Source organism: Phaseolus vulgaris, chromosome 3 (genome assembly GCF_051622355.1).
Source record: "Phaseolus vulgaris cultivar YP4 chromosome 3, ASM5162235v1, whole genome shotgun sequence".
Classification (NCBI taxonomy): domain Eukaryota; kingdom Viridiplantae; phylum Streptophyta; class Magnoliopsida; order Fabales; family Fabaceae; genus Phaseolus; species Phaseolus vulgaris.
The window spans coordinates 8009722-8033206 of NC_143500.1; the positions used below are offsets into that span (position 1 = coordinate 8009722).

The window sequence follows — 23485 nt, forward strand, 5'->3', positions numbered from 1 at the left end:
TAAAGGTTGAGCAAAATAGTCACATCTGCGTAGCTTTTAATCTACCGATACAGATTTTTAAAGAAAGTTATTTTCCTTTTGATATTCATTGTATACCTTCCCCATAGGTGTGAAGGCCAGCTATAATAATACCAATAAAATACTAGAAACATATTCTTTAACATATATCTTTAATATATTTTGAATTGTTAAAATTTACTAATAATTACGAAATTTCATGCATCTAACATTTTATTTTATTTTAAGATAATCAGTTGGTAACAGTTCTCGTATCAACAATAAATTTCCAACATGGATTGCCATTTGTAAATGTTACCCTTGTAAAGCCAATGCAGAAGCTCTAAAATGGACGATTATGAAGCAAACAAGATCATAAATATCAGATACCAAGAAACACTTCACCATTTATGCCTAAAAAAAGTATTAATTTGCTAGCAGTCTTCGTACACTTCACTGCTATTTTAATTTTAATTTATCATGTTTGGAAGTGGATGAAATTTAGGAAAGCACTGAACAATCAAGTAGAAGATAATATAATTGGCAAGATAGGTAAATTTGCACGGTGCTTTCATGAGTCAGCATCAATAATTATTATAGTAAACATTACTCTAAGTCCCCAAAGTTTATTTTGAAGGGATTGAAACACTTGAACTCTATAAAAGCCATTGGCACCAAGAAGCAACCATCTTTTACCATTTCAGAACAATTCCATAGATATTGGCAATTCAATACAAAATGGCATTGAAATCATCAGCAGTGTCAGTTTCACTCTTGTGCTTAGTGTTGTTAGCAAATGGTTGTTATGGTGGACAAATTGCTATCTACTGGGGTCAGAATGGAAACGAGGGCACACTGGGAGAGGCTTGTGCCACAGGGAATTATGATTATTTGATCCTAGCCTTTTTGCCAACCTTTGGAAATGGCCAAACTCCTATGATTAATCTTGCTGGTCATTGTGACCCTTACAGTAATGGGTGCACTGGCTTAAGTTCAGACATAAAATCTTGTCAAGCCAAAGGCATCAAGGTGTTGCTGTCTTTAGGAGGAGGTGCTGGAAGCTACTCAATTGCATCCACTCAAGATGCAAGCCAAATAGCCACATACCTTTGGAACAACTTCTTGGGGGGACACTCCTCATCTCGCCCTCTTGGCCCTGCTGTTCTTGATGGCATTGACTTTGACATTGAAGGTGGATCAAACCAACACTGGGGTGATCTTGCTAGGTTCCTTAAAGGGTATGGCATGGCCAAGCAAGGCAAGCAAGTGTACATCACTGCAGCTCCTCAGTGCCCTTTTCCTGATGCTTGGATAGGAAATGCTCTCACTACAGGTCTTTTTGACTATGTTTGGGTCCAATTCTACAACAACCCTCCTTGCCAATACACTTCTGGGGCAATCAGCAACCTTGAAAATGCATGGAAGCAATGGATCACAAGTATCCCTGCCAACAAAATATTCTTGGGGTTACCAGCTAACTCACAGGCAGCAGGAACTGGCTTCATTCCTTCTGCTGATCTTATATCTCAAGTGCTTCCAGCCATTAAGAATTCTGCTAAGTATGGAGGTGTTATGCTGTGGTCAAGGTATTATGATGCTCAGAGTGGATACAGCTCCTCCATCAGGAGCCATGTGTGATCCAATAGCTACTAATTAACTATATATTTATAGATGTCAATTGGATATTGACATCAGAAAATATATAGTTTCAGGAGTCACATTGTATGCTATTATGTCCTGTGAAATATATAGATTTTCTTACATTTGATTGTCATGGACTTAACGTTGCTCTATCTTCATCAGATACGGACAAGCGCCCATGTTTAATGAGTAACAACTGGTGACTAACAACAAATTAACTCTGAAACAGAAAAGTGAAAACAGTTTAATAATTGTATGTACAAAGTACACTTGTTAAAACTGCTAATATATAGTTAATGGAGCAAGGTTGGTGTTCCTCCAAGTTTGTAGGGGTGGGTCCCTCCTTCACACGTTGCTTGATGTTTATTATAAAATAGAATAGAAATGAACAAAAGAGTAAAATGGAAGGCAAAAAATTATATTTTTTAAGATCAAAACAAATATTCTGAATATATAGTACACTCATTCTAGGTCTAACTAAAGAGAAAAAGAATCAATTTCAATAAATACTAGAATCATAACAGATAAAGACAAAATAAATATTATTAACCTTTATAAAGAGAAACAACTAAGAATTAGAAAAGACACAATTAATATTAGAATTCTTTTGTAACTTTGGTATCCATATCCTTTAATAATGTTTGAGTCTCTTTCGATTATCTCAGGATCCTAGATTTTTTAGAATCCTGATAAGGGAAACTTGTAGTTACACTTCAATGTTCAAGTCAGTTTGAGTCTAAATAGGGGTGCTAAGTTAGGGTCAGAATCTTCGTACCTCATGCCTCTATTTATAGTGACAAATTTGAGTTTTGGGTTACGGTGGGCTTAGGTCGGTCTAATCCGATCCAATCGCTTTTTAATCATGATTTGTGGTGTTTAGTGTACAATTTGTTAGTTAATGATGTTGTTGTTGTTGGGTCTATTAGTGTCTAAGTTCAAGAGGAAGGGGTGAATTGACCTTATAAAATTTTCACAAACACAAACTGGTTTACAGCATTTCAGAAGAAAAAGAACAAATTGATTTTGAAAGGAACATATTTATTTTTCAATACACTTTAACAAAATCAGAACTTGTTCAGATTAAGATCAAGATCAAACAAAGGAATTTTACAGAATCAGATGAGTTAACTTTCCAACCGCTCTAAGAACAAGATTTATACCAAAAGATCAACCAAGTTCTTTTAATACAATTTCTTAGAGAAAGTGAATCTTTAACAAAGATTTTATGAAGAAACTGGTTGTCCTTAAACCAATTAATACACAGATTCAGAAGGCTATGTTTATAAAATTATAATAATAATATTAACAATATTGATTTAATTTTAATTTTACTTTGTGAAATTTTTTATATCATTTTTAGATGTATTGGTAGTGTTAGATAATTTGTAATTTTTTTAAATTGAGTTAGTCAAATATCATTTATGAATGTTATTTTTTTAACTATTTTTTTTCTATCATATTGTATTTCCGGTTTTATGTTTAATATTACTTAGTCACTAAACTTTTACACAATTTCTGATTTATTTTATTGAATTTTATGAAATTTACAATTTCACTTCAATTTTTTACAATTTCAATTTTATTTAATTTTATCAAATTTATTTTTAACAATTTTACATGTATCTACAATATTAGATCATTCATATTTTTTCAACTAAATTTTTAAATTAATTTTAATTATAAAGACAAAAATATAATTTTATATTTTCATCAATTAAAAACATATTATCAATCATATTTATCACATTCACTTAATTCAAACCACTTCACTTTAAACATTTTTTCTTTTTCCACAAATTCATAAATACTATTTACAGATTAAAATCAATATGTATCTGTATATAAAAATCCATCTGTAACTTACATTATATCTACTTATACAAATTCGTACGTAATAATCTATAATAAAAAATGACTATGTATACTTTTAAATTGTCCTCAACTATTTTATTTATTGAGGCTGTCCAATTTAATAGGCAAACTAGTTGTAACACTAGTTGCATTATAAGTTACGATAATAACATTAGCCATCAATAGTAAAAGTCTTCCTTTGAAAAAAATTGTGGATTAGGGCTAGTGATTCATGTATCTAACTTCAAATAACTATAAATTAAATTAGTATTAATAGTTTTAGTGAGGAAAAAACATTATTTAATGTTTTAATGTTTCTAACTTAAAATAATCATTAATTAAATTAAAACCAATATGCATATCAAAATAAATTATATTTGAAAAATTGACCGTTGAAAACTTGCCCAATTAGCATGTTCCTGGAAAAGTGGAGAATGCTAACGTGAGCTGGAGCCTACCATGGTCCATCTGTCAACAACAAACAGATATCTAAAGATTCAGTGTGTCGTTGTCACTTTAACATTTTCTTTTAACTTTTATAATATTTTTAATTGTTCCTGTATTTTATTATCACTCTAATTAATATATAAAATAACATTTATGTGAAAAAGTAATCAAACATTACATTATTGTAAGAAAAAATAATATTAATATATGATAAAACTGGTTGAGAGATAATATATAAATGAATATTGAAATAAGAAAACCAAAAAGTATAAGTGAAAAAAATGTTAAATAATTATTATAAACTTTCTAGAGCACAGGAAGTGGTGTTTATAAAGCAAAAAAAAAAAATATCATTAAATTAAACCGACCAAGGCCTTGTTTGAAAGTGGGAACAATGAAAAAAAAAATGATGGGACCCACCAAAAGAAGAAAAGAAAGAGAAAAGAATGATAATACTTGACAGAGGACCACGCGCATAGATGTAATCATCATTTTACTTGTAAAAGTGAATATCAATTAATTTGATGCTACAAAAATATCATTTGCTTTAATAAAATCAATAAACTGAATAAAGTTATCGAATAAATTTTTCAAAATGATAAAACCATTCTACTGTATTCAATATTTTGTGAAGAAATTGAATTATTGAAAGTTTCTTTCCATAGATAAAACTTTTATGTTTAATTTTAGGGAGTTATTAAAATTTAAAATATTTTGTACTTGTAATTTTCTGCGAAAATTTAAGATCTTTTTTCTTTAAACACCAAATTATGTTAAATATTTTTTGTGTAGAAGTTGACTTGGGTGTTTATTTTTTAAAATAACTCTATCATTGTGTGTACTTTTATATTTTAAATTTTGTATCTTATAAAATAACTCAATATGTAATAAGAGAATAAGAATATAGTTTAATTTAAAATAAATTCAATTTATAAGTGTATTGTGTGGATGTCAGGGTCAGAATAACGTTGATCCACGTCGATACACAATTGTTGTTACGTCAGCTGTTACCTAATTCTTCGAATTCCTTCTTCTTCACACGCGCGTTGGTCCGATCGACGATGGTACCTGCGATTGCACTCTGACGCTCAAGTCAGTGCTAGTGTTTAGTTAAGTCTCTATGATATTATAAAAACGTACCTTTCCCTTTCAGAAGTTCCTTTTGTAGGTTGACTTGGACCTTGGCTCGTGTGGGCCAAGTAACTGATTGTTAAAGACATGTGTAGTGGTCTTTGAGTCGTGTGTAGTGGTTCCTTGATATTAAGGGAGCTTCTCGAAGTGTCTTTGACCTCTTCAACGTTAGTTGTAACCGTTTCTCTGCCACGTATTTATCGTATTATATTATTTAATGCGTACCTTCGGTCGGTCGGAGGCCGACTGGTACAATAAGATGTTTAAATTTAAGTTTAATATATATATTAAAAGCAAAATATTTCTTTAAAATAAGAAAATTGAAATAAAATTTATCTGTATACCTATAAGATTACAGTGATAAAATATACTTGATTGAGATGAACAAGTGTTTTATGTTTAAGGTACTTGCTAAAATTAGGAGAAATTTAGACACTTTAACAAGTAATAATGTACATAGTCAAATTAAATTATTTATAATTTTAATACTAGAAATTACAGGCTTTCCAAGTTCTTTATAATCCTGTTATTATTATTATTATCTCCTTTTTCCATTACAAATTTGAAAAAATTTATAAAGTTCATGAAATTCCACTTCATCAAGGACAAAATTAGGATTTACTAATAACATCGAATTTATGTTATATATACAATAAACTCTAAAACTATGGACTTTAATTTATTTACGTTAATTTTATAGATTAAATTGATGCTAATTAATTATTAATTTTTTAATTAAAATAATTTAGTGTCATCGAAGTCACCGTTCATATACCTTTATTTTGAAGTCAAAAGTAAATAAAATTTATTTTTAATATTAATTTAATTTTTGTTTATGTTGTCAACGTTAATGGTAGTAATTTTTTTCAAAACAATGTTTCTCGTAAGTGTATCCATTGTCATCTTAAAAAAATTAAACATACAAATAAAAAAGTAGACAAAACCAAATAAACTCATTAATTGAATTGAAAAAGTTTCATGAAAAGAAGCGGGTGTGACCAGATTTTCTTCATCGTGCTAAACACTTTCTTTGCCATGATTTGAATTGTGATAGTCATTGCCTGTGAATAAGAGTTGAGAAAAGATATATTAGATAAACAATGAGAAAAAATTTGTATGGCAGAAGAAGAGTATTAGGAGATTTATAAATAGAAAAGTTAAAAATGAAAGTTTTGTGTTTTAACGTATTAAAATGAATCTCACATGGATTATAGAACTTTTATCATCTTAAAATATGAGTTTTTGAATTAAAAATCATCTATGATTTCTATTTTGTGTCACAAAAGAACATGAATTCATAATGTATAAATAAAACTAACATATTTTAGCTGATACTAACTAAAATAAATATTAAAAATATATTATATTAATATCAACCTACTTAAACTAACTTAAATAAATATAAAAATTAGAATTTATTAACAATAACCTTCTTTAATTGTAATATTCATTTCAATTAGGGTCGACTTAGCTGAAAATAAGTTGACACGGACATCTTTATATATATAACATGTATTAAACTAACACTAACTTTTATTTATATAAGAGTGATACTTGACAACTAATTTACCACATTCTTTGTATTGGTTAGAGACAACTAATCGACTCTAACATTTTTTATTTTATTTTTTTTAAGAAAATAGTCTATGCAAAGTCTTTACATAATAAAAGATATAATCTACAAGGAGTCAATATAGTTTTGGGTTTTTTTTTAAAAAAATTATTATGTTTTTAATTAAGTGATTGAATGGTAACATTGGAAGATAAGAAAAAAAACATAAGAAGGTGAATAATTCATGGTCTCATGGTGGGAATAATTATGCATATAGTGAGAATTAAAGACGACACTAGTGAAAGTTAATTACTAGGAATTAAAGATTACTTAGTGAGAATTAATGTGAAATTTAAAGGGTCTTACACAATTTGACCTATAAAATTATGTACTTGAAATGTAATTGGGAAGGTATATGAATTCTGAAAGAAAATAGAGTTTTATCTTGGTGAGAACTTTGTGAGGTTTTAAGTAATAAAAACCCAAATTTGATCTTATCAAGGTAACTTGCCGTGATCACCCCGCGACTTATTACTCACATTCTTATCTTTCTTGAGTTTGCCGTCAATATCCTTCTCCATACTGAATATTATTTTCTCGCTTCACCACTTGATATTCAATTAGATTTTTTTTACTTTAAATTTTATTCTAATTCATTTTTACTTATGACATGTACTAATTCTAAAAATGCTCCTCAACTCAATGAATATCCCAAATTGTTTGTTGATGATATAATTTTACAAATAAAAGGGAAATTGAAAGAGAACTTCAAAAAAGGAGAAAAGAAAAAGAGTAAAGGTATAGATATAAGAGAGAATGTTTGATGAGCATTGGAAAAGACATGATGTAATTTTGTTGAGAGAGAGATGGGGAAAATAAATACTAAAAGCTTGAAGAAAATAAAATTAGTGAAGAAAATGAAATTAAAGAGACAAAATTGATAGAAAAAGAAACTAAAGAAAAGAAGTTGTGAGAAAAGGAAACTAAAGAAAAGGAATTGGGAGAAATAAACTAAAGAGAAGGAATAGAGAGAAAAAGAAATTAAAGAGAAGGAATTAAGACAAAAGAGAATAAAAAGAGAAGGAGTTCAAAGAAAATGAATAAAGGAGAGGGATTTAAGAGAAAAAGAAAATAAAATGAAGAGTTAAGAGAAAAGGAAATAAAAAAAATGAAAGAAAAGGAAATTCAAGAAAAAATGTAGAAGAAAAGAAAAAAGGAGAAATAAACAAAAAAAGTGATCAACAAAAAGGAAGGAAAAATAATAATAAATGTTTTTTATGATTTTACAAATATTGTTGATTTGTCCATTCAACTTGAGAAAAAGTTCTTCAGGAGATGTCTCAACAACAAATCATTTAGTATCAATCAATAATGTTTGTAGAGATTCCAATTCTACAATGGAAACCAAGTAAAAGTATTACCTTTGATCTAGGTATAATATTTCTCTTGGTGGAAGTGTACTCATGACATTCAATGATGAATGTGCTTGAAGAAAGAGGGAATGGATCTCCAAGGGTCAACGTAAATTTAGATTTTCTTTGTAATTTTTATTAAGTAGTTGAATAGTATCAGTGGAAGATAATTAAAAACACAAGAAGGTGAGTCATTCATGTTCTCATGATGGGAAATAATTATGCATATAATAGGAATTAATGACAACACTAGTGAGAATAAAAATTTACTTAGTGAAGATTAATGTTGAATTTAGAGGGTCTTATGTAATTTAGTCAATTAAATGATGTATTTGAAAGGTAATCGATAAGATATATGAATTCTAAAAATATAGAGTTTTATATTTGTGAGAACTTTGTGATGTTTTGAGTTATAAGAATCCAGATTTGATCTTATCAGGGTAACCTATGGCAATCACCCCATGACTTACCATTCACCTTCTTATCTTTCTTGAGTGTGATGTCCATATCATTCCCCAAATTGAATATCAAATGACCCCCTTTCTATTTCTTTGAGGATTTTTCTTAGTTGTAATGAATTTTAGACTTGACTAAGGTGTGGACATAACTCATGCTACAAAAAAGAAATATGAAATTTACAAGATGATGTTTTTAGTGATGAATCCTAAAATTTACAAAATTGGAAAATAAAGATTTTGACCTATAAGACTGCAATTAGACCAAACAAAGGATATAAAATTAGGTACCACAAATAAAGAGATTTGACAAGATCCAACTCAGAGGGGTTTTGATTCCATCTTTGTGGTAGTGGACATATTTAGCAAAATGACACATTTTATACCTTGCCACAAATTGGATGTTGCAAGCAGCATACGAAACTCGTCCTTAGAGAAGTGGTAAAACTTCATGGCACACCCAAAACATTAATGTCAAATTGAGACCCAAAGTTTATTAGCCATTTCTGGAGAACACTCTAGGAAAGATTAGGAACTAAGCTCAATTTTTCAACCTCTTATCACCCTCAAACTGATGAGAAAACAGAGGTAATCCTGAAAGGTAACCACAAATCTTGGGATAAGTATCTTCCCCATATAGAGTTTGCGTGAAATAGAGTAGTCAATAAGACTGCAACATTCTCTCCATTTAAGGCTATGTATGAGTTCAACCCTCACATTCCTTTAAGTTGGGTACCTCCACCCAATCTACATGAATTTATACATAAGGAAGGGGTATCCAAGGCTGAATTTATCAAGAAACTTCATGAAAGGACTAGGAACTAGATACAACAATAAATAAAAAGATACATAAAAATAGAATAATAGAGGGAAGAGGGAAGTGATCTTTAAGGAAGGGGATTGGGTTTGGCTTAATTTAAGAGAAAACATATTTCTGAAATAGAGGAAGTCTAAAGTCAACCCCTGGGGTGATGGTCCCTTTTAGGTCCTCAAGAGAGTAAATGCAAATGCATATAGATTAGATCTGCCTGAGGAGTATGGAGTACATACTAACTTTAACATATGTGGTCGTATTCCTTTTATAGGTGGAACTTATGATGAGGCATGCCTTTCAATTTTGAGGAAAAATATTTTTCAAGAGGGATGGGATGATGGAAACCCCTAACTAAGGGACCAACCACTGGAGCCATGGCTAGAAGAATACAAGAAAACTAGGACTCAACTAACCTCAACATACCCAAGCTCTTACCATCATGGGTCAAGATTTAGCTTGTAAATGTTGTACAAAGTATAATAGGTTTTCATGGGCCTTGTATTGAGCCCAGTAATGTTGAGTCATTGAACCTTGTATTTATGTCAAGTAGTTTAGGGCTTTAGGTTTGTATTTTGGTGTTGAGTATATTAGGGTTAGATTAAGGTTTCATGAGTCTAGCTAAGGTTTGATTGGAATTCCAAAGGCCCTAGAGAAACCCTAGGTCGGTCCTAGGATGGAAGGAGACACGTGTTTATTGCATTTTGAGTACATGTTAAAATGTAGAAAGCATGAATGGATAAATGTCACTTGATCCACTCTATGCACTTACTTTTAAGGGATTTTGAATTCAATATGAATTCAAATTTCCCACCCTTTGCATCTCTACATGGTTATACCTTGAGCTTATAAATAGGAGTCTCCATCACTTATATTTTCACTTTTTGAATGAGTAAAAAATTATTGTCAAATTTTGGCCATCTAGTTGTTCATGAGTCCTCTTTATGTTAGTCTCTAAATTCAGCGAGTACATAGCTTCCCTCCAAGAATAATTGGCCCCACCTCTCTTCTAAAGCACTATCCATAATCCACTTCTCTTACACCAAACGAATCTTCCAAGCAAGCTTTCACTACACTTCACTCAATTGCTTCAATTAAAGGTCACCATTGAATAAGAAGAAGTATATCAACATGAATCCTCAAATGCATATCAGTGAAATAGTATAATTTGTCACACTTGATGGCTTTAGAAATACACATATTAAACATGCCCCAATAAAGACTTACATTTGACCCATCAGAAGCATTATTGGTAAAAAAACCAACATTAGTTTCTTATGTCAATGTGGTTCCTAGCATTTGTTATAAAAATCCTTGATGCATGATATGATTAAGATTGATGAAAAAACTTAATGAAGGGGGAGAAAAATATCTACAAGAAGAATCAACAATACAAACATTACAAGGAAAGAACAAGAAGAAGAAATAAAGAAGGAGTTTCAAGGAAGATTTGCAAGAGGAAGATTTAAAGAAATTGAGGAAGAAATAAAGAGGTAAAATAAAATGCAATTCTTTTAAGATATTATAGAATATTATAAGAGAATCAAAGAATATTGTATACAACCTAGAAGATTACATTTGGAAGGCTAAAGGAGAGGAAGATACATATGAAGTGTATATTCAACGTCACTTTCACGATCATGTGCTAATTGTAACTCTTGCACATGTCACTTTCAAGTGCATGTGAAAGTAGTAACTACTTCACATATTCCTTACTTTTTGAGAATGACCCATATGCCTCTCTTACATATATTTCCACCTTTTAATGGTCGTTCACGTGCTAAACCAAGATTACGAAGTTAACCTTGAGTTAGTCATAGGATTAACAATAAATTAAGTATAATCATTAGCTTAAGCATCATGGTTAGACTTATGTTCAAACTAAATGTACTTATTAATTTTGTGTTCATACTTTGAATTCCTTTTCTTGTATTCACATTGTTTGAAGACCATTTCTCAAGTTTGGTCGAGTTTCTACAATTATAGATAAGGTCAAACTCTTTTGTAAAATTTATACTTGAATATTGAATGAAAATAACTTTATGAGAATGCTTTGAGTATAGAGTGTGAAACTCTTGATTTGGTTCTTATCTTGAAGAGTTTTCAAATGGTGAATAATTGGTTTTCCCTCTCTAAATGCTTATTCAACACTTGAGCAACAACTTCTTAAACAATATTTCAATGCTTGAGTGATACTATTTGTTGTATACCCAACACGTTTTAGAATCACTAACATCACTACTTTATCGACACTTCAATAACCATAAAGTTGCTTAAGTGATGACATGCAGTTGCATGATCTCACACATTTTAGAACCCCAAGCACCATAACTATCTCAATGCTTGAGAAACTTCACATTGCTTGAGCGTCACTCACTCTAAAGGAGAGAGAATTATCTTGACATATCTCTGGCTCAAGTTTCAAATTATCACTTTATTTATAACCTCTCTTACTTGAGTGTCCATATTAGCGTTTGAGTGATTTTAAATGGTGCATACAATGATGAACATCTCTTTGGTATTTCTATAGAAATAATCAATCCTTAAGAAAACTTGGAGAACAAATATCACATGAAAAACTCAATCAATCAACTAAAACAAATACAAAAATATGAACTTCATCTTAAACTTATACTTATAATTTATCAATATATTAACATATATAATGAAATTATATTTAAATTTCACTCTTAAATGTACAATGAACTTTCAACAACTAAATAAACACATAGATATTCATAATCTAGTAAATACAATTAGACATCCACCTTGCATTTCAAATATCAAGTTCAATATCCAATTAAAGTATATATTAAATTAACTTATTTTACCTTTATATAGCATGCCTATTAGCAAAGTTTTTTTATGTTTTCAAAGCTCCTATTAAACTTATGGTAACCAAATCGTGTAGTGACAACATCTCTTGTTAGCAAAATATTTAAAAGAGAAAAATAGAAGAAATTAAATCTTTTAATGCCGAGAAAATTAACCATTTACCGAGATTAAGAGAAAAAAGTTAAAAAATAAAAATTTAGATAAATAAAAATTTTATGAAATAAAAACTAATACTTATTACCTATTTATATTTTTTATTTATTTAAAATTTAACATACATACTAGCAAAGTTTTTCCCTACACGCATCCAAAACTCCTATTAAACTTATGTGAATCACTACCAAATCCTATAGCTTCTCGTCCAAAAGGGTTGAGAAAATTCTTATCGACTAAATAACTCACTTTTTCGTTTCGGTCGATTGGTATACGTTCCTTCTTCCGTTTCTTAGACTCGGTCGATTATTGTTCCTTCCCCAACTCTAGTTTCTCACTTTCAATCAAGTTCTTCTTCTTTCGTTCGCTCTCGGTCGAGAGGACACTTGCAAAAGGTGTTACGATGCTCAAGTAAGTGTTCAGTATTTGGTGTAATAAATACGTAATAAGGACGTACCTTTTTCTTGGAAGTTGTGTTTATTTATATGTTTGTAGTGTGCCCTGTTACTGTTGAGCCAAGATTAACGTATGGATCGTGATTAAGGATGTATTACCTAGTTTTCCGTACGACTTAGCCTTATTAATCATCTCTTGATCTTAAAGCATTTCAAACATGTCGGTCAGTCAAAACCGGGTACCGAGGCTTGTGAAACTCGTCTAGTTTCAATCGATACACTTGTCCCCTAAGCTCAAGAGATATTCCTTCTCGAAGAGTCTATATATGGCCCTTACATTTCCCAAGGTCGGATGTGATGTATTGCGAGGCCGATGTTTGACGGGACATGCTTCATGATAACTTAGGGTTTTTGGGCACAAAACTGTATGATGAGATAACGACCGTTAGATGTGAAATGATCTAAGGGTCTTAAATGAAACAACATTTCGTTGTTCATGGCGCTTGGTAGCCTATATATATAGTGGCCCCCACCACTCGTCCTTTACTTCTTCTGCTCCAACTCTGAACTCTTCATTCTGGCGATTGGGTAGTTAGTTTATACCACTACAACATGGTTTTGGAAATAAGGTTGCATCCTCTGAGCGGTTAAGACGAGGGCAAATACAACCTTTTCGATCATTTGGGTACCGAGTCTCGGCATCGTGTAACGTTCGACTTACGAAATATATCGAGCATTCCTCCTTGTTGATTTCTTGGACTAGCATTGGGTTGACCGCGTCCTCTAAGACTGAGAGGTTGACCGTAATTGGTTGCTTGGGGTTGGGTTTTTTGTATTACGACCTAGGAGGCCAAAAAATCTTTCAAATGTTGAAAAATTTCTTTGTATTTTGCATCTCAGTCAAACTTCGCCGCTTTCCTTAGAAGTTAGACTATCAGTTGGGTTCGCTCGACTAACTGAGGGGCGAACCTGGACAAGGCGGTAAGGCGTCCAATCAACTTTTGCACCTCCTTTACATTAGAGGCTTCTCATCTCGACTATCGTTTGACATTTGTTCAAGTTTGCCTCAATTCCTCGGTATGTGAGCATGAAACCTAAAATATTTCTTCCTTTTGCACCGAACGCGCACTTCTCGGGATTTAACCACATGTTAGTGACTATCAGCGCATTCAAGACCTCCTTGAGGTCCTTTACGTGTTGATCACACGAGTCAGATTTGACCATTATGTCATTGACATAAACCTCAACATTCTGTCCGAGCATGACCTTAAAAACCTTATTCATCAATCATTGATAGGTTGCTCTGGCATTCTTCAATCTAAAGGGCTTGAATTTATAGAATAGTTGGCATTATTGGTCATGAAGGTCGTCTTCTCTTTATCCCTCAGATGCATACAAATATGATTGTACCCAGAATACACATATAAGAAACTGAGAACTCGGTGATCAGTTGCTCCATCGACGAGTCGATCGATACTCGACAAGGGGTAGGCATCTTTCGGAAAGACTTTATTCAGGTTTGTGTAATCGGTAGACATCTGCCACTTGTCGCTTCCCTTCTAGACCATCACTACATTGGACAACCATATAGTGTACTAAGCCTCCTAGATAAATTTGGCCTCTGGAAGCTTCTCGACCTCATCCCTGACTATTGTTTGCTTCTCTTCTCCCAATTATCGCTTCTTCTAAGCGATCGGTCGTTTCCTTGTAAAATGAGAGCCTCTGCATAATTACTTTGGGGCATGCCCCCGACATGTCGAACGCAATCCACACAAAGAGGTCGACATTCTCCTTGAGTGTTTTGTGAATTAAGGATGCGTCGGTGGTAGATAACGACGTCCCCAAATTCATCGTGTGCTCCTCATCCTCCCTAGGCTTGAGCCAATAATCATTTATCTAAGGATCTAGGTCAACCAAGGCAATTGTGTGTTCTTATCGTAGGGCCCCAGGGCTTTGTTGTGGAGCCTTTTATTCTTGTGAGCGTCTCCTACTCGTTCGACCACAACTCTGTTGGTCGGTTTCACTCTTAAGCTAGCCACATAACATTCTCGTGCAACCTTCTGATCCATATGCACGGTCAAGATGTCCCCAGATACCGAGGGGAATTTCATTACTAGGTGTGGCGTTGACATTATCGCCCCCATGTGGTTGAGGGATAGTCTGCCCAAAAAAATGTTGTAAGATGTGTTGGCCTCCACCACTAGGTATTGTATCTTGATCGTCCAACTAGCTTTTCCTTCACCGAACTTGGTGTATAAGTCAATTTAATTGCGGTGTCACCCCTTCTCTAGAGAAACTAACGATCTGATTATTATATGGTTGAATCTTCGATTATGGGATCCTCATCTTTTTAAAGGTCTTCTAGTATAGGATGTCGATCGAGCTCCCTTGGTCGATGATGACTTTTTACGGCAAGTGCACCGCGTTTGTCTGAAGTAATAATTGTCCCTAAGGACGGATATCGATCCCACAAGGAATAATGAATTATCGAGTACAATAATCGCTAAATATAAAAACAGAACAATTAAAAGAGTTTTGAACTAATTATGTTGGCATTGATCAATAAGAAAACAAACAAAGAATTAGTTGTTTCAATTGGAAAAATAAGGATTAGTTTCATCTCTCTCACTCTCAAGTATTTTGATTAGCATGTCAATATTAAGTTCTTTGATTGAAATTGATGCCCGTGAAAAATTATTTATATCGATTCCTCGCATATAAAATCCTTAAGAATGTCCCCTAACTATCGATCCCTCGCATAATTATAAGAACAACTTAGAACGAAGGTCAGACGTTTAATAGCAATTAACATTTCAAGTCTATTCCTAGCACTCAAATATGTTAAGTATTGTTGTTTAGGTCCAAACCCTAAAAATACCTCCCGGTCAGATTTAAGATTCTCAATTTGTCACGGAAAATTAAAAGTAAAGCAACAATACCAATAATCAATCAAGAACTAAATATTAATATATAAGATATCACCTCAATAAATAAGAGTTTGAGCAGATTACTCCCAATTCCAAAGGGTAGAATTAGTCACGCATACTTCTAGCACCTTCCATTCTCCCAATTGGGTTACAATTCACTCTATGGTATTTTTCTCTCAATCTGGCACACTAGGGTTGAGCCTCTAGCCCTCTATTTATCCTAGTTTTCTAGGGTTAGGTTGCTTCCTGTGTTGTGCTAATGGGCTAAATGATAAAACATAAAAAAGGCTCAATCTTTCTTTGCATCTTTTTCCATTCTGGGACCTTCCGGCTTTATCTTTTTAGCTCAAATTATTCTCCTTTATTTCAAATCTTCAATCTTCCCTAGAAATCTGCAATTAACACCAAATTTGGGAATAAAATGCTCTTATTCAAATAAAGCTCATAAAAATGTAAAAAGGTATAAATTCATAAATTAAGGATTATTTTATATGTAAATTAGCAATAAATCCTCATAAGTGTCTATATTTTAATATAAAACATTACTGAAATTAGGCACTTATCAGTCGACCAGAGCTTTCATTATTGAAAAATTATCGATATCCACTGTGATGACCATAGGGTCATAACAATGGATATCTTGATCGTCCGACTAGGTTTTCCTTCACCGAACTTGGTGTATAAGTCAATTTAACCGCAGGTGATACCCCTTCTCCAGAGAAACTGATGATCTGATCATTGTATGGTTGAATCTTCGAATCTAAGATCCTCATCTTTCTAAAGGTCTTCCAGTATAGAATGTCGATTGAGCTCCCTTGGTCGACCAAAGCTTTCATTATTGAAAAATTATCGATATCCACTGTTATGACTAGAGGGTCGTCCTAGTCTGGGTTAATTGCCTTTAAATCTTTATCTGTGAAAGTGACAGATGAAATCCTTGGTCGAAAGGCGAATGAAGTTGAATTCACCGACTAGACGATTCAAAGGTGTTTCTTTCGAGCTGAGCTAGAGCTGCCCCCTCTGGTCAATTTGTCGGCAATCATATTGATCACCTCCCTACCATCTCGGCACATAGGCTTGTCCCTTAGATAGGGCTCGTCATGCCACGACTGGCGCTTGGTTAGCGCTCGTCATCATTTGATTGGCGGGGATAATACTCCTTACACCCCTCATCTCTCCTCGAATGTTCCTCTCTTTGTGGAGGTGAATGTTTCATGCTCCGACCATCACCCTGCACGTATTTATGCAGGTGACTTGCCTAGATAAGCTCCTTGATCTTGTCCATTAGTGATCGACACTCCTCGATCGTGTGTTCGATGTTGCGGTGATATCGACACTTTCATGTCAGATCAACATCCTTGGGACTCAACACCTTTTGAGGAGTCGGCAAAAAATCGGTTTTTAGCGCCTCGTTCATTATTTTTTCCCTATCAGCATTCAAAGAGGTATATCTGGTAAACCGAGGGCCACGACTCTCCCTGTATTTGTCTTTCCTGTTGAGTGATGGTCGACTATTTTTCTCCTTCTCTCCTTCGGTATCCACTCGGACTTGATTCTGATATTCACAGAGTTCCTTCAGTTGCATGAATTTCGTTGCTTGTTGTCGGAGCTCGTCCAAATTGGAGAAGTTGTCGGTGAAGGGCCTCGACCGGAGGGTGGTGACCATGTGATGCATGACGTCTTCCAGTCTTAGATTCCAGATGTCCATCGTCACCTTGCTAAACCTCTTCATGAATACTCTAAGAGACTCTCCCTTTTCTTGACGGATATTCACGAGTGCGATGGAAATCAGATGATACGGTCGACTAATAGCGAACTGCTTTCCAAACTTGGACATCAAAGTTTGAAAGCAGTTTATGGAATTTGGCGGGAGTCTTGTGATAAGTGTCTAATTTCAGTAATATTTCATATTAAAATATAGACACTTATAAGGATTTATTGTTAATTTACATATAAAATAATCCCTAATTTATGAATTTATACTTTTTTACATTTTTATGATCTTTATTTGAATAAGAGTATTTTATTCCCAAATTTGGTTTTAATTGCAGAGTTCTAGGGAGGATTGAAGATTTGGAGTAAAGGAGAATAATTTGAGCTAAAAAGAGAAAGCTGGAAGGTCCCATAATGGAAAAAGATGCAGAAAAAGATTGGGCATTTTTTATGTTTTATTACTTAACCCATTAGCGCGACACATGAAGTAACCTAACCCTAGAAAATTAGGTTAAATAGGGGGCTAGAGGCTCAACCTTAGTGTGCCAGATTGAGAGGAAAACACCATAAAGTGAATTGTAATCCAATTGGAAGAATGGAAGGTGCTAGAAGTATGCGTGGCTAATTCTACCCTTTGGGATTGGGAGTAATCTGCTCAAACTCTTATGTATTGAGGTGATATCTTATATATTAATATTTAGTTCTTGATTGATTATTGGTATTGTTGTCTTACTTTTAACTTTCCGTGACAAATTAAGAATCCTAAATCTGACCGGGAGGTATTTTTAGGGTTTGGACCTAAACAACAATACTTAACATATTTGAGTGCTAGGAATAGACTTGAAATGTTAAGTGTTATTAACGTCTGAGCTTCGTTCTAAGTTGTTCTTATAATTATGCGAGGGATCGATAGTTAGGGAACATTCTTAAGGATTTTATGGGTGCCTCCTAGCGATCTCCAGAGTCCCGATTATAGAACGACAGGTTGAGTCACGACTCCTCCACTGTTTTCTGAGGATGAGTTGTAGTCGAATGGTCGATCAACTGGACCGAGGGTTTGTCACGGTGTTGACTACCGAGTGATACATCGGGTTGTTGTTGTTGTTTGGACAGGGTGCCCTCGGTCAGCTGTCTCTTCATATCCTCGTTCTCCTTTCGAAAAGATCGAATCTCCTCCTCATTCTCGTGTTTCGTTTCCGCCATCTCCCTTTGAAGGACATGAGCAAAGCCATCTACTCAGCCTCAGACATCGTTTGCCATATTTCTAGTAGACAATATCTTCTTCCTTCTTTCTTCGATTTCTCTCGACCCCATTGTGCCAATTGTTCTCTTTCTAAAGGGGCTGAGAGAATTCCTACTAGCTGAACAAGTCACTTCTTCACTTCGAACGGTATACATTCCTTCTTGTGCTCCTTAGACTCGATTGGTTACTCTTCCTTCCTCAACTCTAGTTCCTCACCTTCAATCAAGTTCTTCTTCCTTCGTTTGCTCTCGGTCGGGAGGACAATTGCAAAAGATGCTTTGACGCTCAAGTAAGTGTTCGGTATTTGGTGCAATAAATGTGTAATAAGGACACACCTTTTTCTTGGAAGTTATGCTTATTTATATGTTTGTAATGTGTCTGGTTACTGTTAGACCAATATTAATCTATGGATCATGATTAAGAATATATTACTTAGTTCTCTGTACAGTTTAATCTTATTAATCATCTCTTGATTTTAATGTATTTCAAACACGTCGGTCAGTGAAAACCAAGTAGTAAAACTTGTGAAACTCATCCAATTTCGACCAATACAATTATTTTGCACAATTTTTTCTTCCTTATTTTTTCATTAATTTTATTTCTTTCCATTTTATCTTATATTTTTTTTTTCTCGAGAACACGGAAAGTCTTTATGAGTTACAATAAATGTGACATTTAATGGAGGTTATTACAACGTCTCTTTTTCACATCTAAACTGAAAATGTCTACTAATGAAAGGCTTTAAATAAGCATGTGCAATTGTACTAAACCAATGGTAAGTTCTTGGGACAATTTCTCGAAAATTTAACCAAAAATCACAAGTAATCCTAACCCAACCACTGCTTTTGTTGCAACTTTAATTTAAAGAGAGAGATAAAAAAAAAGTGATTGATATTTTCACTTAATATTAGCTATTTTATTTTAAAATACAATATTTGATTTATAAAATACAAAATATAATATATTCATTGAGATAGGAATGCCAAAGAGAGAGAAAGCGTACACTTTAATTGACAAATTAGTTATCAACAAAATCCTTCACGTGAGGCCCCCCTTTGACTAATTAATGCTGTAGACAGCAAAAAATTGTATATTTAAAAATACTGTATATGTGAAGAAAATTTTAGGTTCTTTATTTAGAACATTCCTTATAACTTCATTCAATTTAAAAAATATATATTTTTCATAATTTAAACTTGGAAAAATAATAATTTTAATCTTCTAAACTTAATTTATTCTTCTAACTTTTTGTGATCCATTTTAATCTTCCAAATTTAATTTGGGTTTAACCTTTTTTAGTCTATTTAGTTTGTCTTCAAGTTTTTTATTGACTAAGTTCTGCTTACGTTTTCACCGTTTTCGTCCTTTTACTGATTCAGGAAAAGATTCCAAGTTTAACAACTTTCAAATGTGTTTAAGAAAGATAACAAAGTAGCCAAATAAAGACAATTTGAAGATAGTTATAGATATTTTAATAGCCAAAGTTTTGAAATGAAAAGTAGAAAGAAATCATAATCAATAGCTTATCAATTTTAAGAAAAATTGGGAGAGTGAGGGTACAAAATTAACACCATATATTTTTTAAAATTAATAACTAATTAATAGAATAAACGTTGGAGAATAAAATTAAAATAAAATAATAATAATAATATAAAAATAAAATTGCAAAGACCGAGTCATTCTTTGTAGTGGGAGGCAGAAAAGGAATAAAAGGAATAGCAATTTCCTATAAGGTTCAAAAAATATCTTTGGTTAGACTTTATCGTCGGAAATACCCTGCAGCGTGACCTACTGTAACTACCGTGTGACCTATGAAATGAGCCACAGAAACATTGATACAAAAATAAAAATCAGAGATTAGAAGAAAGTTTGTTAGAGTCAGGGGTACATAATTATAAGCAATTTGTTTGGTCTGTGACTTGGACAACCCTGGACCAAACCTTTGTTTTTGTTTGTGTGGTGTTCCTTCACCAACAGCTCAGTCTTCTTTACTCCTTCGGCATCTCTTGTAATGGCAAAACATTTTTGAATCATCAATGTAAATATTATTCTTCTCATGCTTTTTTTTTTCTAACCGTTACTTAATCTGCTAAACTTTCTCTCTCCTCTTCTATTTTCTCTTCTATTGTTATTATATAAACTTGGGTGCATAACTAGTTTCTCATAAAAAAAAAATAATAAAGGTACAGAGAGGAAGATAGAGAATAAGGATCCCTGAGTGTATATGGGGTTGTCTCTCTGAACAACTCCATCATAACATCACGGAGAGGGATTCTTTGAATTGGGAATTTTAATTGTAAGATCATATATTTGTATAGATCTGAACATCTCGTTTTTTTTGGTGTTGTTCTGACAGCAGAACAATGGAGGGTGAGAACAAGAAGTACATCACATCTGAGGAGTTGAAGAAGCATGACAAGCCAGGGGATTTGTGGATTTCCATTCAGGGAAAGGTGTACAATGTTTCAGATTGGGCCAAGGACCACCCTGGTGGTGAGGTTCCCTTGTTGAACCTTGCAGGCCAAGATGTGACCGATGCATTCATAGCCTACCATCCCGGCTCTGCGTGGAAGCATCTTGATCCCTTCTTCACCGGGTACCATCTCAGGGATTTCAAGGTCTCCGAGGTGTCCAAGGATTACAGGAAGCTTGTGTCGGAGTTTGTAAAAATGGGTCTTTTTGAAAAGAAAGAGCATGTCACTTTGTTCACACTGGCCTCTGTTAGTGTCATGTTTGCGGTTGTTGTTTATGGCGTCGTGGGGTGTACCAGTGTATGGGCTCATTTCGGTTCTGCCCTCTTGTTGGGGTTGCTTTGGATGCAAAGCACCTATGTGGGTCATGATTCTGGGCACTACGAGGTCATGTCTGGTCCTGGTTACAACAAATTAGCACAAATCCTTTGTGGTAATTGCATGACTGGGATAAGCATTGCATGGTGGAAGTGGACTCACAATGCTCACCACATTTCCTGCAATAGTCTTGACCACGATCCCGATCTGCAGCACATTCCAGTTTTCGCTGTGTCTACTCGTTTCTTCGATTCAATCAGGTCTAGTTTCTATGGGAGGAAGTTGGAGTTTGATTGGTTGTCCCGGTTTCTGATCAGTTACCAGCACTTGACATTTTACCCAGTTTTGTGCTTTGCTAGGGTCAATTTGTATCTCCAGACTTTGTTGTTGTTGTTTTCCAGGCGCAAAGTTCCAGATAGAGCCATGAACATTATGGGGATCCTTGTGTTTTGGACTTGGTTCCCTCTCCTAATTTCTTGCCTCCCAAATTGGGGAGAAAGGTTCATGTTTGTGCTTGCCAGTTTTGCTGCTTGCTCCATCCAGCACCTTCAATTTTGTTTGAACCATTTCGCTGCTGATGTGTATGAAGGGCCACCAAATGGAAATGACTGGTTCCAAAAGCAAGCAAGTGGGACATTGGACATTTCTTGCTCATCTTGGATGGACTGGTTCTTTGGGGGCTTGCAATTCCAACTTGAGCACCATTTGTTCCCAAGGCTTCCAAGGGCACAGTTGAGGAAAGTTTCCCCATTGGTCATAGACCTTTGCAAGAAGCACAATTTGCCTTACAGGAGTTTGACATTCATTGAGGCCAATCTACGCACTCTCAAGACACTCAGGACTGCTGCCCTTCAGGCCAGGACTCACTCTTCCCCCCAGAATTTGCTCTGGGAAGCTTTCAACACCCATGGTTGATTTCAGCATCTGGATCACTGATCACTTAGAGTGAAGATCATCAAGTTTCTCTCTTTCCCACCCTTCTATAACACTATTATCAACATGTTGTTCTCATTCTATTAGTTCCCACATTTCTTATCTGGGCACTGATAATTTAATGCCTCCTTTCTTGGGTATGGAATAAAATGGTGACAGTTTTTTTTGCAAAATTCAGATCACATTTACTTGATAATAAACCAGTTTATTCAGGTGGGTTAAGCACAGAATGCATTGCATTGTCCCTCTCGGAGGAGGGACACATCTAAGATGATCTTTTCCAGAGGTGCAAATGGTTATATATTTATGTTTTTATAATCTTTCTATCTTTTGTTTTGGTGTTCTCTAAATGCTTGAAAACCAAACCCATGTAGATTAATATTTTCATTCTGGTGTGCAACTTCGTGCTATGCCACTCCGAAGTTTGGTCACCTGCAGTTACTTTTTCGCTAAGATTTCTTACACAATTATTCAAAAGTTATCACACTGTTCTTCAGTTTTTCATGCTACTTTTCACTTTTCCTTTCACGCGTTTTGATTTCCTATATGAATTATGTTATGTAAATTGCATTATGGCAGACAACATTGCTCCTTGCTTGTTATGATTCAAAAATTCTTAGCTGGTAGCTGCATAAAACTTGCCAATAAATAATGAATAATAATATGTATTGACTCTTCATACTATTAAGGATCTCTCTTGAATATTAACCCTTCATTTTACAAAACATTTTTGTTAAATTGAGTAAGGAGGATAAGGAGGAGGAAAAGGTCTTCTCTATAAGAAAGATAGATCTAGTTATTTATTTATTATTTTTTTCTGAGTAGTCCGTACAGCTGTTTAATTTAGTATGTAGGTTGTCTTTATTAAATAAATACAAGAGGTTGAAGAGAGAGAAAATATCTGTATAAACAACTTTAAAAATTAGTTAAGTGCTTAGATTTAAATGGTTTTTATACAAAATTTATTTATATATATATATCAACTTTTTAATTAAAGAATTTTTTTTAATTATTTTGATTAAACTAATATTATGACATAAAGGGAATAATTTTGGTTACTAAAACTGTGTAGATGTTGATAATTTTGTTTTTCAAATGATGCATTAAATTTCATAATTGCAACAAAATTACTAAGTTGGAGCACAACCATAGAAATAAAAGACAACAGAAAATATAAAGTACAATAACAAACATAAATGA

The 23485-nt window shown here is 33.5% G+C and overlaps 2 protein-coding genes across 3 annotated transcripts; both read left to right on the forward strand.

The window, feature by feature from the left end:
* The first annotated feature begins 701 nt into the window (after window positions 1-701).
* LOC137805789 (hevamine-A) lies at window positions 702-1771 on the forward strand. The gene has a single exon (XM_068605713.2). The coding sequence runs from the start codon at window positions 736-738 to the stop codon at window positions 1633-1635; it is 900 nt and encodes a 299-aa protein (XP_068461814.2). The 5' UTR covers window positions 702-735; the 3' UTR covers window positions 1636-1771.
* Window positions 1772-20438: 18667 nt separating this feature from the next.
* LOC137806439 (delta(8)-fatty-acid desaturase 2) lies at window positions 20439-22458 on the forward strand. Of its 2 annotated transcripts, none has more exons than XM_068606561.2 (2): window positions 20439-20601; window positions 20920-22458. In XM_068606561.2, exon 2 carries the CDS (start codon window positions 20927-20929, stop codon window positions 22265-22267), a length of 1341 nt encoding a protein of 446 aa, XP_068462662.2. In that variant the 5' UTR covers window positions 20439-20601; window positions 20920-20926; the 3' UTR covers window positions 22268-22458. The 2 variants fall into 2 exon arrangements, with proteins under 2 accessions (XP_068462662.2, XP_090156088.1); XM_090299962.1 differs by having other exon boundaries at window positions 20461-20601; window positions 20923-22458.
* Window positions 22459-23485: the final 1027 nt, after the last annotated feature.